The following is a 17096-nucleotide window of genomic DNA, read 5'->3' on the forward strand; positions in this document are numbered from 1 at the left end:
CCCAGCCCCATCAATGTCCTTATCGATTTACGGTGCTACCCTCTTTACTTGGCTGTTTCTGCTGCCCAGAATACACCAGTTGCTGGTGCGTAACGTCAGAATTGCTATCGCTACTGTGGATTACTGCTACCTGAACTCTGTGAGCTAACTGTGGCTACTTGTGGACTCTATCTACTGTGGATTACTGCTACCTGAACTCTGTGAGCTAACTGTGGCTACTTGTGGACTCTATCGCTACTGTGGATTACCTGAACTCTGTGGGCTAGCTGTGGCAACTGGGACTCCCCGAACTAACAGGCCTGTGTGTGTGTGTGTGTGTGTGTGTGTGTGTGTGTGTGTGTGTGTGTGTGTGTGTGTGTGTGTGTGTGTGTGTGTGTGTGTGTGTGTGTGTGTGTGTGTGTGTGTGTGTGTGTGTGTTGTGCGTGTGTGTGCGAGCATAGTTAGCCCCAAGCCGGGGTTAATGGCCAGTCCCTTCCCCTAGCATAACTCCGCCATAGAGAGGGCTGTTTTAGGTGGGTTGTGTGTGGATGAATGCACGGTGGGTGCATTGGGAGGTTGGGTTGTGTGTGTCAACTTTAAATAAATTGTAAACGTGACTCCCTGTCTGTGTGTGATTTGACTCCTCCTCCGACCACGAAACAAATATTACAATATTCTCTAAAATAAGCAAAAGTTTTTGTTTGGCCTATGCATCAAAATGACAGAGCGTTGCGCACTGCCCGCACACAAGCAGCATTTAGGCAGCTACTTGAAGTCGTCTCCAAGGCCAACAGTTAATTCTGGTTACAGCAATTCTGACGTTACGCACCAGCAACTGGTGTATACAATTCTGGGCAGCAGAAACAGCCAAGTAAAGAGGGTAGCACCGTAAATCGATAAGGACATTGATGGGGCTGGGTGATGTCTAGCATAAGCTAACACTGCTGGACAAGCCCCCTGGCTAACCTCTACATAGTAGGCAACACAAACATTTAATGACATAGATCAGCAGGCACGTAGCACAAACGAGCGCAACTATTTTGAGGAGATTTGGACGCTGAATGGGACTGAATGACGTCACGCCTGTAACAAAGCGTGATTACTTAAAAAGCATAGCTGAACAAATGTTATTTTTTTTACGGCATAAATCAGCACAAACGTAGCACAAACGATTGAGACCATTTTTGGGAGTTTTGGACATTGATGGGGGGCTGGTGACGTCACGCGAGTAATAAATAAACCATAATAACGTGGAAAACATAGTAGCACAAATGTTTCTTTTAACGGCACAAATCAGCACACATGTAGCACAAACGATTGAGACCATTTTTGGAAGATTTGGACATTGATGGGGGGCTGGGTGACGTCACGCGTGTAACAAATTAAGTGGAATAGCTTAAAAAACATAGCAACACAAATGTTACTTTTAACGGCACAAACCAGCACAAACGTAGCACAAACGATTGAGACCATTTTGGGGAAATTTGGACATGTATGGGGGGCTGAGTGACGTCACTGGCCAGAAAATGTAAAGTTGAATTACTTAAAAACCCTTAACGGCACAAACGATAATTTTTACGGCACAAACCGGCACAAACGTAGCACAAACGAATAACAGTGTTTTTAATCATTTTTGAATAACATGGGGGGCCAGCTTCACGCAGGTGGCTAAATTGCTCTGCACGTATTCCACCGTTAGGCTACAATAACATAATAATAATAACTTTCAAGCCATGTTGATTTCATGGTCACCTTCCCAGGCGATTTAGTTTGAGTGACGGATGAGCAGGTTAATGTTTTTGTTTATTTTTTGGTTGAATTTAATTAAATCGTTTTTATATTTCAGTCTTTGGGGATTGTATCCTCACAGTAGGCCTACACTAGCCTGGCATAGCCATACGTAAGCTTCCGCTCAATTTTCATTTCCCTTCACCGTTACCTCTGTACGATATTAGTACGAGGGTATGGTACAACCAGGCTAGGCCTACACCGTAAACAGCACAGCTTTAGTTCAGACGCAAATTTGGAAATCGACACCTTTTACTGATAATTCACAAGGTTGCCTCCGCCTTCGGCTGAACATGAACTTTTCAGGAATCCGCAGAAATACTTGTAACTACCGCTAGACAGACTTTTTCTAACTGGACGATGGGTCAGCTGACTGAGGGTTTCATGGAGTCGTCTTTGATCTTTTTCTCAAACATTCTGTTGTGATCATGGTGACCCGTCATGACATCATACATTGTCAAAACAATCTCTCGTAGCAACCGAAAGGCCGCAGGAGTGGCGAGGAAACATTTAACATTCTTGTCCAGCACATCATATCTTCACTACAATATCGTATACCAAAGTTCGTATCAACATGGCATAGTCATAGTCCTGTTGCTTTTATGAACACATTTTTCAGTAATACTAAAAGTTACTCTTCCCAAGTTTCTTAGCAAGAAAGTAGCAAACCCGTGCTTCACTCACTGGAATTGCAATGTAGGCTACTGCAAGCTCGACAGAACTGCTTCTCTGTTGCACTCAAATCTGATTTCCTAGTAGATAGTAAACGCAGGCGTAGGCTATAGCTACATGTAAATAATCAACCTTTTACTAGTGAGTTTTTTTTATTGGGTCTTCGAAAACCGGGTTCTCTTTTAAACGCATCCACAGGAAAAAGTCTCCTTGGTAGTGAAGAAAGTGTTTGCTACTAGGTTGCTCTAGTCTACAAGAGAGCCGTGTTCATTTAACGCCCTCGGGAAATTACTTGCAACTACATCTAGCATTCTAAGCCCAATTTAATGACAGTTACATTTGCTGGAGCATTTGGAGAGGCTTTGGAGACATCGCGCGTAAAAGTCGAAAAGAAAATGTTTTGCGAACTTTTCCACTCTCAACATTCTGACAAACATTGCGCTTTACCATGGTGATGGAAGATTACGTCACACGTTGTCAAAACATATCCCTGACAACCACATGGCTCACTTGGCTAAATTGCTCTGCACGTATTCCACCGTTAGGCTACAATAACATAATAATAATAATAACTATCAAGCCATGTTGATTTCATGGTCACCTTCCCAGGCGATTTAGTTTGAGTGACGGATGAGCAGGATAATGTTTTTGTTTATTTTTTGGTTGAATTTAATTAAATCGTTTTTATATTTCAGTCCTTGGGGATTGTAGCCTATCCTCACAGTAGGCCTACACCGTAAACAGCACAGCTTTAGTTCAGACGCAAATTTGGAAATCGCCACCTTTTTACTGATTATTCACAAGGTTGCCTCCGCCTTCGGCTGAACATGGACTTTTCAGGAATCCGCAGAAATACTTGTAACTACCGCTAGACAGACTTTTTCTAACTGGACGATGGGTCGACACACAAACAAACACACACACACACACACACACACACACACACACACACAGGCTGGGCAGACAGAATGGTATAGGGTTAAAAGATACTGATGAGATGAAGAACACCTTTTAAAACCTTTAATGGGCAGAAACACATACAGTACATGTAGCTAAAAGGTACACACTAAACAGACACACTAAGCTACAACAGAATACAAAACATACTCAGACAGGAAGTCAACATGCTTGATTATTTTAAAGCCGCACTATAATTTAAATATATAACTATGAAGTATGCATAAAAGTATACAAGTAAAAAGCAGGTTTTATACAGAAATCGTTAATTCCTTGTAAAAGTGTTTTAATAATGAAACCGCTGGAGTGGTCGGAGCGCCATGGCACGGTTCAGGCGGTTCTCCTCTTGGTCCATGTGGACGTTAGAATGGAGCCAAAGCAGCGATGGCCCCGCGGGCTCACACCATTGGGTAGCTGGCTGCCGTGGCGATGCCGCAGTGGTTCTGCCGGTCCTTGGCCATGTGGATGTACCCTTTCATGCCCCACTTCACACCCCAGCTGAACCATATCCACACACACACACACACACACACACACACACACACACACACACACACACACACACACACACACACACACATACACACACACACACACACACACACACACACACACACACACACAAACACACAATACATTACATTACATTACATCTGACTGACGCTTGTTAGCCAAAGCGACTGACAACATGGTGAACAGTTTAAGCTTTTGAAAGCAATTCCCACAATTGCTGCATTTACATTTATTCACTTAGCAGACATGAGGAATAACATGTAAGCCTCACCTGTTTTTGACGATCCAGTACTTCTTGTTGCTGTCCTCTCCGTCCTCGTAGCCATAGCCCACCACCAGCATGCCGTGGTCTAGCTCCTCACTGCTGCAGGCCTTCTCATAGTAGATCCCTGAAGGATGCCAGGAACATATGGAGTGGACAACGGTAATGACAAAAAAACTGCATGAGAAAACAACGCAACAACAGACATGCAATATTTATACATTTAAAAAGTCCAGACGTGTAGATTGAAAAGCAGTCACAAAAAAAGAGAAATCTTTTAAGCGTCAGCGAGTAAAGCATGCAGTATACTCACCCTTCCCTGTCGTGCGACAATGTGACCTCACGGGAACCCCGTAAATATTTATACTCACGCGTGGTGGTCACAACACTAGTTGCATTACATTACATTACATTTGGCTGATGCTTTTTTTAGCCAAAAGCGACTTACAACATAGCAAACATTTTAAGCTTTTTAAAGCAATTCTCACAACAATTCTAGGAAAGGTAGAGTGCAGTAAGAATAAGTGCATCAATGAGTGCAATTGTCCGTAGGGGGGAGTGTCCAGATGAGCTGGCCTCACCGGACTGGTAGAACTGGAAGGACTCGTGGCTGGCATCGATGGCCACGGACACGGGCCCCACCGAGGCCACCGCCTTCATCAGGCCGTGCTCCCTCCCACTGCCGATGTCCACGAAGCCCGTGTCATTGGCACAGTTGTAGTCGGGGTCGTAGTGGCAAGGCTGGTCATCCTGCCAAGGAAACACTGGACGTTAGAGCAGCTTGTGTTACTGCTGTGCTGTGCTGCATTACTGGGGAATTGGCCAAATGTAAAAGAGCCTATTCAGATTCTAAGATTCTACTCTATTTTGAATATCGTTATTGATGTTATTATGCCTATGGACAAAAAGCTAACTTAAAGCAACAGGATATGTCTGAAGCCACCATCAGTGACCTACAACTATCCCCAGGCAGTCCACACATTCTAACGTTGGCGTCCCCCTGTATCTGATGCATCACTCATTCCCTTCAGTGGACTTATCTGCCCAGGTAGGGATACAGTTAAAAAAATCCTTCATAGAAATGCATGGGGTTTGTAACGCCAAAATGGCAGCTGTTTACACATATCCCACCCCTTCCTGTAGCTTAATGTAAGTCACCAAACACATTTTTATCCTTTTTAGCCTTAGTCTAACGATTTAGGGGGGCATACTTATGTCATTCAATCCAGATTAAAGCAAAGATTCACCTGGCATACTTTTCTATGTCCTACAGTATGATCTCCCTTACAGTACGTATGCTTCCCCACTGCGAATAGGACAACAGCTGCTCAATAAATGACCAAAGTGTGTAACCAAGATGGCCACCAAGTGGGGGGACTTTGATACAGTTTGGTCGGGTTATCCCAGTAGAGTGGTCTACCACTCCTGGTCCAAACAGGGCACTCTGTGGGGCTTGTGTTTCTATGACACACATAGCGACAGGGAATGCAGTGCAGTGATACAGTCTCACACACACACACACACACACACACACACACACACACTAATGCTAATTCATTTACGAGGCTAAATCTTTTTCGCTAATTTAATACCATCCATGCGCATGACCTTAGACAGAAACATAGACAGAGTGGGCCAGTGCACAGACAAGCTCTCAGTAACTGAAGTCACACCATCTCCATGACTGTCATTTAAAGTACATTGCCACCATGTTGCTCTGAACGTTTAAAAAAACGCTACTAATTACTCAACTGATTTACATATGCTTGACTGCACCCTGCAACATGTCAATGTATATACAGTATATAGTAATTTCCTGTGCATTAGCCGCATTGTGTATAAACCGCAAGACAGCCCACTGTGATTTTACTCTGCCAAATGAATCCTGACCCTTGAATCCTCCGCCACTGTGGCCTTATGGTGCCTAGGTAAGGGCAAGACTCCTCAAAGTCTACTGTGACCTTATGGTGCCTAGGTAAGGGCAAGACTCCTCAAAGTCTACTGTGACCTTATGGTGCCTAGGTAGGGGTAGGACCCCTCAAAGTCTACTGTGACCTTATGGTGCCTAGGTAGGGGTAGGACTCCTCAGAGTCCACTGTGGCCTTACCGTGCCTAGGTAGGGGAAAGACTTGAGTCCACTGTGGCCTTACCGTGCCTAGGTAGGGGTAGGACTCCTCAGAGTCCAGGCCGCGGTTGTTCTTGATGTACTGGAAGGCCTGGTCCATGAGGCCTCCGTGGCAGCCCTGGTTCCCCTCGGCCCGGGAGCAGTCCACCAGCTGCTGCTCGCTCAGGGACACCAGCCGGCCCGTCTTCCTGAACTGCTGACCCTCCAGCGCCCCCGTGGTGCTGAACGCCCAGCACGAGCCACACTCGCCCTGAGGAGACACACACAGAGAGAGGGAGGGAGAGAGAGAGAGAGATTAGATAGATAGATAGATAGATAGATTAGATGGATAGAGGTACTGAACACCCAGCACGAGCCACACTCTCCCTGAGGAGAGACAGCGAGAGAGAGAAAGATAGATAGATAGATAGATAGATAGATAGATAGATAGATAGATAGATAGATAGATAGATGGATAGATAGATAGAGAGAGTGATAGAGTGCTTGTGGAATTTAAACATACTAAATTGATTTAAATATACTAAACAAACAAAATTGATAGTCCAGAAAATGATTGCAGGAGCATATGTGATAGAAGAGTGATATAGTCTGAAGCTGTCCTGTGACAGGAGTGATATCATCTTTAGCTGTCCTGTGGCAGAAATTACATGATCTTCGGCATACATCTTCAGCAGGCCGGTGACTGGAGTAGTCTTTAACTGGTCTGGGTCTGGTGTGAAATTGCCCTTGGCTGGTTTGTAACTAGTCTGACACTCACCTGGTCACATAGCTCTTCTCTGACGCTCACCTGGTCTTTGATTGGTCACATAGCTCTTCTCTGACGCTCACCTGGTCTTTGATTGGTCACATAGCTCTTCTCTGACGCTCACCTGGTCTTTGACGGGAGTCACGTAGCCCTTCTCTCTCCAGTCCACCTCCTTGGGCACCAGAAGGAAATTCGGCTCCATGAACAGAGATCCTCGGACCGTCCTGTCGGACCTGCGCTTGTAGCCGTTCATCACCTGTCTGAACTCCTCATGAGTCTGTGGGGCAAAGGTGGGACACCATCAGATGTACAAATGAGTAGTAATGGCATTATCACACAGTTCACATTTATTAAAGTCACCTATGTGTCAATTACACTGTCCCCAGAGCAACTTGGGGTTAAGTGACTTGCTCAAGGGCACAATGGCAGAAGTCAGGAACTGAACCCACAATTTTCTCATATTATTTCCGTGTCTGTGCAAAGCATTCCTGCACAAATGTTTACCTCACATTATTTACACTGGTCGTCATTAAGCTGATGTCATATGACTAGAAGGACTTAAAAGCACTTGAAATCCCTGACTGCACCTTTACAGTTTTTTTCAATCGTATACACACTAAAATTAAGGTTATCAGACAGTTAACAATACTTAAGACACTTTGTACACTTAAGAAACAAAACACCTGCGCAGAGCAGTACAACATTAAGCACAAATTCAGCTTCAAACTTTTTGCAAAACTTTACACACAGTGAATGTCAAAACGTAAAACACATTTTAACACCTTAGACACAGATAAAGATTGTTAGGTACTTCCTTCTCATTACAAAGCCCTGGCTTGCCAATGACCACACTAATGAACCAATTGAATAATCACATCTACCAGGTATGTAAGCACACATGTGCAAAATTGAAAACGCAGCACTCAGGTGTGTTATGCTCGATCCTCGAGGGGCGTTCCCACTGATCTATAACTAACACTGGATAGACTATCTCATTGTTTTTCGCCCCATTATTCTTTATGTTGATCAGTGAGGATCGAGGCCCGATGAGCGAGGGAGGGTGTATAAAAGCCCAAATGAGAGGCACCCATAGCCTGTGATGTGGATGAACTCTCATGGCTTGATCCAGCTAGACGGAGAGATAATTAGAGTATTACGTATTGTTGTTAGTATTGTTGCTTTAGTTTTTCTCCAGTGACTGTAAGTGTAGATACTTTTCATTTGTGTACACATTTTTATTTTTCTACATTTTACAGTTGTAAGAACTATAATTTTGCCATTTTCTGTTGATTGACTTGTCACTGTAACTAAACATAATGGTACAGTGAAAGAAAGAAATATTGTCTGCAGCATCAGTTTTGTGCATTGCTTGATGAGGGTTCATCAAAATATTTTTGTAATCTAAATGGTCCTAATGCTCTCAAACAATATGTCTGAATAAGATCCATATATTGGAAGAGGGTTTTTACAGATGTGTTTTGAATTTATTGTGTTGGTGTGTATAAGATAGTGACAGTGTGGAATCATTCAAAGAATGTGTTAGTGATATGAGAACAGTATAAGGTTTTATCAATGTGTTTATTGTTTTGACAGAAATATTTCATTTTGCTAACAATCTGTTATGTTCTGCTGATTGGGTGTTGTGTTTGGTTAATTGTGTGATGTGTTTAGACAAAAAGAGCCCCGTTTTCAAAATTGTGTGTAAACGATTGAAAAAAACTGTAAGATGGATGAACTACTGGCCCAGTCCCCCTGGAGCTCCTGGGACTAGACTAAGGAGGTGTTCACACGGGGAGGTTTTTATTTACAGAAAACACCTGACCTGGGTGGTTTTTTTAAAGATAAAAAGCCGACAGGTTTTTTTTTATTATTCCCCCAACAACCGAACGTTAAACTTGATTCCCATGACAACTGCCGTTCTAGAGCACAAGTACCGGTAGTCTGGGTTACACAGTAGCAGCGGTTCGGCCAAGTTGTTGTAAACAGTGTCAACTTGCAGTTGTTTTGTGTTCACGATGTCGAGGATGCGAAAATTAGCCCTAGTTTTAGCGTTAGATGCCGATGAGGATGGCGGTAACGAGCATTCCCGTTTGTGGGTGCATGATATTAACCGGGGACGGCAGCACTATGGTGCATTTCATAGTCTTGTTCAAGAGCTACGATTTGATAATGCACGGTTCGCTGCTTATTTCCGACTTGACAAATGTCAATTTGAAGCCCTTTTGCGTGTTGTTGCACCAACTATATCAAAGCAAAACACCATAATGAGGCAAGCCATCAGTCCAGAGGAACGACTGAGCATCTGTTTAAGGTAAGTCCACAAATTTATTCATATTAAAATCCTATGAAATCAGGTGACTTGTCTCTGCTTTGCCTACATGCCTAATAAAAGCTGTGTTGTTAAACTGAACACTTTTAACATTACGTATCTATATAATACAGTAGGCAAGGCCTGATAGCACCCACTGGACATTATGTAGGCTATATGCCTAATGCATTATGCATAACCTAGCTGTCAGACTTTAGGTTGCAAAAAAACACTGCTGTCTTTAGATTATACATAGCCTGCTGTGAGAATCTATCAACATTCAAGGTTAAAAGGTGTATACACGTGCCTGCTAAATTGTGTTAAACTAAATTATATTTCTCTTTGGATAGGTATCTGGCAACAGGTGATTCTTTCAGATCCATTGCCTTCAGCTTCAGGGTGGGTGCCAGCACTGTGGCAGGCATCGTTCAACAAGTGTGCTCAGCTATTTGGGATTGTCTCCTGGCTGATTATATGCCTGTTCCAGACACGTCAGATTGGAGAAAGATTGCCATGGGATTCCAGAAGCTGGCATTTCCAAACTGTCTTGGGGCAATGGATGGCAAACACGTGGTAATCGAGGCTCCTCCCTCCAGTGGGTCAGTGTACTACAATTACAAAGGCACTTTCTCCATTGTTCTTCTAGCTGTAGTGGATGCCAGATACTGTTTCAGGCTGGTTGACATTGGGGCTTATGGACGAAACAGTGATGGGGGAACCCTCTCCGCATCTGCCTTTGGTACTGCCCTGCGCCAGAACACATTGGGTATTCCTGAGGACTCCATCCTCCCAGGGGCAGAACATCTGGGTCCAATGCCACATGTGTTCCTGGCAGACGAGGCCTTTCCCTTGCGCCGCAACATCATGCGCCCATATCCAGGTTACAACACTGGAGAGAAGAAAGTGTTCAACACTCGCCTGTGTCATGTGCGCAGGATGGTTGAGTGTGCGTTTGGCATACTGGCATCTCAATGGAGGGTGTATCGTCGTGTGCTGTGTGTGTCTCCAGAGGTGGCAGAGAATGTTGTGAAGGCCACCTGCATGCTTCACAACTTCATAAGGTGGGATACCAGAACTGCACCTATGTCATCTACTGGAACATCCGCAACTGAGCCATCACAGGGTCTCCAAAACGCACCTCGTCTTGGCACCAACAATGCCGGCAGAGAAGCTGTGGCAGTGAGGGAGAAGTTTGCACAGTATTTCATATCTGAAGCTGGACGAGTTCACTGGCAGGATAACATCTAGGCCTTATAGAACCAAAAAACAACAGCTCTTTTAAGAGCTACCCAAAGCTTCTACAGTACTTAAAGCTATTCCATTTCATTACCAGCAAATGCACTTTTTACATTCTTGTACATAAGAGATGCTAAGTCTCTCTGAATTCAAGTGTGAAGTCATTCATTACACATGTTAATCTTTAAAGTATTGAGTTACAAAGTATGTATATAAGATCTAATTCTCTGTGTCCACTTTTTTTTATAATCCCTGCTGAGTACACCAGAGGCCCAGACTAGGACCAGGACCAGGACCAGGACCAACTTACTTCTTCCCCGGGACAGTCCGTGTGACATATGATGCTCAACAAGAGTTGTGGATATGCCCAAGGTTTCTTCCTAAACAAAAAACAACCAGAAGGGAGTTTCCCTTTGCCTCCATGACTCTTGGGTGTATTGTAATTTGGCACTGTACAAATAAAATTGAATAGCATTGAATTGAATTATTTCTGTAATGGAAATCATTGTATGGGTTAATAAGATAAGGAAGAGGCACAAAACATATGTCATTGTTCAGTCATAAATGTATTTAATATTGAATTAATTTAATAATTAATTTAATTAGGCTATTCTTCACCAAATTCTATATCATAAAACAGGGATTGCATGCGACACTTTAACAACGCTTGCCTACGAGGCTCCAGCCTTCGCAATGTGGGGGCAAAACTAAGCAGGAACCGCTCATGCTCATCTTCCTCTTTGGCAATGGCACTGAGGACCTGTTGCTGGTATGGGGTTACGGTATGAGTGGTCTGCTTCTTCTTCCCCCTCTCTGACCGCATAGGCCCCAATTGTTGCTGCTGTTGTTGTGGCAGTGGTTGTGGGGAAGGGGAGGGAGAGGGTGGGGAATTGACGTGTGCAGGACCGAGCCCAGGACTTGACGGGGAACTAATATTAGAATCATCCAATGTAGTCTGTCAGGTAAAGGAAACACAAGACTGCATTACAAGACAGCATTACAACACAGCATAAACAATGTTGCCATCTCAGCCCTTAACAAAATGAGCAGCACTGATAGATAGATAGATAGATAGATAGATACTTTATTGATCCCCAAAATTCACTGAAGCTGAAACATAGCCTACAACAGTCCTAAAGCTTCACTCAATAGATTTCATATGAATTTTCCTGTTCATTGTGATATATTATCTAAATCTCATCTACTCTTACCTCATTACTTTCGCATATGGCATTTAAAATGCTCTCTGCTGTCTGGCTTGTATCGAAGTTGCTAACGGTGTCCCTGTTTTGTATGTATGGCTCCAGGAAAGACAATATGCTAAGGAACTTCCACTGGCTTTTATAACCTCCCTCTGATCCACTCCTTTTCTCCTTCACTTCCTTTCGCTCTTTACTGTACTTGCTTCTCAAATATTTCCATTTGTCACGGCAATCTTCCCCTATAGCAGTGAAAATAGTAAACAGCAGATTGGTATGCTTGGCTAGACCAGGGGGGTATTTCACAAAACCAAGATAGGGGATTTAGACAGGCTTACTGGGTTATCCTGGATGAACATAGCCTTGACTTGGTTTCACAGAAGAGATCACATATAAGTTACCATGGGAATTTATACTTGGAAGCTAGCCTGCTCCCGACCAGGCTAACAGCCAAGCTAAGTTAATTCTAATGGTAATTACATTATCTGATTGGTTCTGCTAGCTGTCAGTCAAATCAGACCTCCATGCGATTTTTTCAAAGAGCTGTATTCCATTTATATATTATTTGCTACTTGTATTTACTCGCAAAACACAGCAGAATGGCTGCCTATACCATATGGGTGTCATTTAAATTATGGTGGCCTTATAATACTCGTTGTTTGCTTCTTTTTTGACGGACGTTTGATGAATAGCCTACTGTAGTAGTTGGTTGGAAGTGGAGGGGACATTTTTCGAAGGTGTTTTCAACTAATTCGGCCTTTAAGACAAATTAAGATAATATAGGACATACTTTGTGCATCTTTGCGGTGGCAAAGAGCTTTCTTAATGACGTTGCGTGCTGAGACAAGGAAGCTCTCACACGTGGGTGCATACGTAAATTTGCATTCAGTTGATCTGCCACACCTACTCCCGCTACGTAACAGAAATACTCATGATTCCCATCCAAAAAAGTACAACTTTACCTCGTTGTTAGTCTATATCAAAAGCGGTTGTTCACTTTGTGTGCAAGACGCTATTTTTCGCGTCTTTTTTATTCCCACCGTGAGTTATTTGGGGGAGAAACGAGAACGCGCACACATACCGAATAACTTAGACCTGTCTTGACCTAGCCGCCTCAACTCATCTGCGCTCAGCATTAGTGAAACGTATTTAGCATGTTTACTTTGACCAGGCTTGGTCAACCGCGTGTGTCGTCACTTATCTTGGATCTACTTACTCTGGTTTTGTGAAATAGGCCCCTGGGGCCTGTACTACGAAGCGGGGTTACTGGCTTAGCTGGGTAACTTCGAGAGTATGTTGATCACGTGTGGTGTAACTTCCCGGTTAACCCGTACTACGAAAGATGGATAGGTTTCAACCGAGGTATGCTGCCATGGCAATTTACGCTGCATCTCAAACCTGCTCCGAGCAGGTTATGATCTTGGTTAACCCGAGGTTTGCGGTTAACCACACCCCACAATGTCGACGTAGGCTACTTGGAAGATACATTATTGGAGCGCAAATTGTAAGCGCCTCTCTTCGCAAGGCGAGGGTTTTTAAAGACCGCCAGAATCTTTCTCCATATAATATTCTCTATGAAAATATATACATTCTCAGCTGAGGGAATTCGTTGCATTTGTCAGCTGATCGAGGCAAAGTGGAGGCTATAAGCATTGGCAATATAACATATTTTCATAATTAAGAAATATTAATGCAAGCTATAACTAGGCCTATAAACCCTCTGAATGTTTTTGAGTTTCATTTTCACCTGTTGCCAGCGGCACTGCCGTTGCATCTAAAATGTTCACAGGATAGGCATACACTAAATCAGTCAATGGGGCTAAACATTCAATTATCCTTTATTAATAGTTATTAATATACATGACATGAATTGTTTTGCATCTGTAGGACTCTTATGAACTCAAAATGTATTTATTCCAACACATTTCAGACATTCCGCAAGCTATTAATCCTCCGTAACACATAGGCTATTTAAGGAACATGAAATAAAACTTTACTTTCATATATCCGATCTGCAATAGCCTACGTTGCCAACAGCCTTGTCTTGCTTTGTTTGCTGCCGACGTATTTGATGTATCGTAAAGTGGGTTTTAATTCCTCGCAACTTTTTATAATCATTGCGCATTGCTTATCCGTAAAATAACGTGATCGCGTCATCATTAAAATTGATGATTTGCGCTGCAACCCGCCCATTTTATGTGAACGCGCACCAACTCCGATGAGGTTAACTCCAGTTCAACAAATCAACTTCTTACTCGGCGTCGTAGTACCGTTTAACACCAATGAAGATAACCAGGTTTTGTCAACCCCGGTTTAGCAAAGTAACCCTGGGTTACATCTGGGTAGGTTGAGCTCCCTTCGTAGTACAGGCCCCTGGGGCAAGGTGGTGGGGGTTAGATAAATGGTAAACCTGGGTCTGTTATGGTTATGGTTGCTTAACATAGACATTGTGGTTCAATTATATTCAATTCAGTTTTATTTTATACAGCGTGGTTAACGTGTATAGAGGAGCCACTCGATGTGTTTCGTTAAGATAACAGACTCCGGGTTCTTCTACTTTATCTGCTTTACTTAATTTACCTAGCAGCTAGGTCTGCCACTTTCGCTACGGTGCCCAACAACAGCTGTGCCTAACAACAGCTGTTAACTGACGTTTATTGCTACCGGTTAGCTTAGCTTGCTAGGTGAGCGGATGAAAAATGAAAAGAAATACTTACAATTATGCCCCAAAATTCCACCAATCGACCTCCAGATGGTTTCCTTGTGGTATATGTTGTGATATAACTTCTTTGTCATGTCATACAGCTCAACATGTTCGCTTACAAGAACAACGAGTTGTTCGGCTGGCAGCTTTGCCTTGTTTGTTTTGGTCGCCATTTTTTTTTTCTGAAAAAAGAACTTTCAATAAAGTTTTACTATGACGCAAACTCTCGTTTCATTGGTCAGCTGTCAAAAAACCACTTGACGCAGGGTGTTTTTTCTTTGGGAGTAGAAATTTCTCAACTTGAAAACCACCCGGGGTAGGTGGAAAAAAACGCCGGTGGCGGTGGTTTAAAAAGCGCCCAGTACCTTTTTTAAGAAAACCTCTCTGTATCATAGGAATATAATGTAAAACATCCACCCGCAACCGGTGAAAAATCCTCCTCGTGTGAACACGCCCTAACAATCTTTTAGTGCTGCACTTGGAGGGCCTTGACCAATAGACCACTAGACCATCACGACCACGTAGAATACACTTACCATGTCACCAAAATGGTTCATGCCCAGACGGTAGCTGTGCTTGCCCATGGAGTGCTCCAGGTTGTGCAACTCGATCCTCTTCAAGTTCTTCTCCCACACAATCCTTCTCCAGCCTTCCTCTTTCTGATGAGTTCAGTCACAGAACAAAATGAGCTTCTAGAACTGCTAATATGAAATGCATCTTTTTACCTGTAGTATATTTGGGTATAATTGCATATGTCATAAAGTTAGATAAGGTATGTTTATAATACATCTGTGTGTGTGTGTGTGTGTGTGTGTGTGTGTGTGTGTGTGTGTGTGTGTGTGTGTGTGTGTGTGTGTGTGTGTGAGTGTGTGTGTGTGTGTGTGTGTGTCTGTGTGTGTGTGTGTGTGTGTGTGTGTGTGTGTGTGTGTGTGTGTGTGTGTGTGTGTGTGTGTGTGTGTGTGTGAGTGTGTGTGTGTGTGTGTGTCTGTGTGTGCCAATGATTGGCTGAACAGCAGACCCATACTGTTAGAACATACACATAGTCTGTAATTGGAATTAACTTGTGATGTATCATGTAATGCTGATAACCTGGCAACCAATCATTCTGATAATTTAAATTTAAACTGACCTTCTCCTTAATCAAATATGAATCATCAATCATCCTGCCAATATTAAAATGACTCCAGCACTGAAAAGGGTAGGGTACACTTGAAACTGTGAAACTATAGAGAGGTAACGAATTACGCATTGGAAATGAAAAAGAGGGTACCATGAAGAGATGAAAGGAATTGCCTTATTCGTAAAAGAACAGCCAAAGTGACACACGTAGATCTTTTTTCCAGTGATGTCGCTACTCACCGGATGGTAATCTTTGCTGTGCCAGCTCTTCCACAGGCCCCACTGCTCGTCCAGTTGAGTGTCCGAGTCGGGGCCCGCCGACACACCACTGGCGCACAGGGTCAGGAGCAGGAGATACATCATAGTGACAGCGACGCTACTGGACGAAGGAAAAACACTATGTAAGTGCTACTTAAATCATCAGCAAGTGAGGCCTATAGGCAAAACCTCCGCACCATCTAGGTCAAGAAATAGTTCACAAGACAGACACTCAGACGGCGGCGGGTAAAACTAGAAACAAAACAAAGAGCACAACATGGATGATCAGCAACAGCTACTCTTCTGGAGTAGGCTGCACAGAAAGACCACCATGTGACTACACTAATCGGGCATGAACCGTGTGGCTGCTAGGCTCTGTCACGAGTTACGAGTTTGCCCTGCGCTGGAGCAGTTATGTGTCCCTGTAAACCAACTCAGCAGGAACTCAAAACAGCGAGAGCTAGACACAATAGCCTACGTACATACAGGTGCCATCCTGTCATTCAGAGACCATCATCATTCTAGTACTGAAGGCTAGTGAACAGCCAAATGTTGCTGTCGTCCTGCCGTAACTCGAACATTGATAATGTATGGGCAAATGCGCAATCGACGTACGCTACAGTTTATCAAATTAAAATATAAAAGACAAACCGTTAAGGACTGATGGAAAAAGATGCTTAACATAGCCTATCAAATTGTTAGACAAACTTGGAGCGCCTATGGCCTACAGACAGTAGACTTTAAATAGTCCCTAATTAGCTTGAGCCTAGACATTTATTTTTCAAGAATCTTTGTTCAGTAAATTCGTGTCTAGGCACAACACTTGAACACAACTAGCATAGCAGGATATATTACTATACAAACAAATAAGCAAACAAACAAACCGAACAGATTTGAGCCTAGTTTGTTCTTCTCAAAGTAATCAAAGTAAAAGTTTTCATCGAAAACTGTCACTTACCTCAACTTTATACAGCTCACTTGCCTAGCAGCTGTGGTCGCTGATTGGTTTGTAGAAACATAACCCGCCTCCAGTAAACAGATCTTCAGCGGTGTCCTTGTTGTTTGTTGACCACAGATCACACACAGACACACAGATCCAGCAGGATGCTTGGGGACGCGTTGCATAAGATATGGAAAGAGTCGCACTGTACCGAAAGCAGAAACCAGCTTTTTTTTAAAAAAAAAAAAACACAGCGCGTTATCAACCTATTACTTTCATCACATGTGATGG

General features: G+C 43.3%; 2 protein-coding genes and 1 long non-coding RNA gene across 6 annotated transcripts; 1 reads left to right on the top strand and 2 right to left on the bottom strand.

The window, feature by feature from the left end:
- Positions 1-3450: 3450 nt before the first annotated feature.
- On the bottom strand, positions 3451-16858 carry LOC134100773 (procathepsin L-like). Of its 4 annotated transcripts, none has more exons than XM_062554183.1 (8): positions 16824-16858; positions 15848-15986; positions 15025-15147; positions 7166-7318; positions 6322-6546; positions 4753-4921; positions 4181-4298; positions 3451-3894 (listed from the first exon to the last, which is right to left on the bottom strand). In XM_062554183.1, exons 2-8 carry the CDS (start codon positions 15968-15970, stop codon positions 3795-3797), a joined length of 1011 nt encoding a protein of 336 aa, XP_062410167.1. In that variant the 5' UTR covers positions 15971-15986; positions 16824-16858; the 3' UTR covers positions 3451-3794. The 4 variants fall into 4 exon arrangements, with proteins under 4 accessions (XP_062410167.1, XP_062410170.1, XP_062410169.1 ...); XM_062554186.1 differs by having other exon boundaries at positions 15848-15983; positions 16824-16842; XM_062554185.1 differs by lacking the exon at positions 16824-16858 and adding an exon at positions 16750-16765.
- Positions 8810-11164, top strand: LOC134100772 (uncharacterized). The gene is made up of 2 exons (XM_062554182.1): positions 8810-9352; positions 9700-11164. The coding sequence occupies exons 1-2, from the start codon at positions 9057-9059 to the stop codon at positions 10595-10597; spliced, it is 1194 nt and encodes a 397-aa protein (XP_062410166.1). The 5' UTR covers positions 8810-9056; the 3' UTR covers positions 10598-11164.
- Positions 11133-14811, bottom strand: LOC134100775 (uncharacterized). Its single transcript, XR_009941312.1, has 2 exons — positions 14502-14811; positions 11133-11540 (listed from the first exon to the last, which is right to left on the bottom strand). It is a non-coding gene; the product is annotated as an uncharacterized LOC134100775 (long non-coding RNA).
- Positions 16859-17096: the final 238 nt, after the last annotated feature.

The sequence above is a fragment of the Sardina pilchardus genome, chromosome 14 (genome assembly GCF_963854185.1).
Source record: "Sardina pilchardus chromosome 14, fSarPil1.1, whole genome shotgun sequence".
NCBI classification, from domain to species: Eukaryota; Metazoa; Chordata; class Actinopteri; order Clupeiformes; family Clupeidae; genus Sardina; species Sardina pilchardus.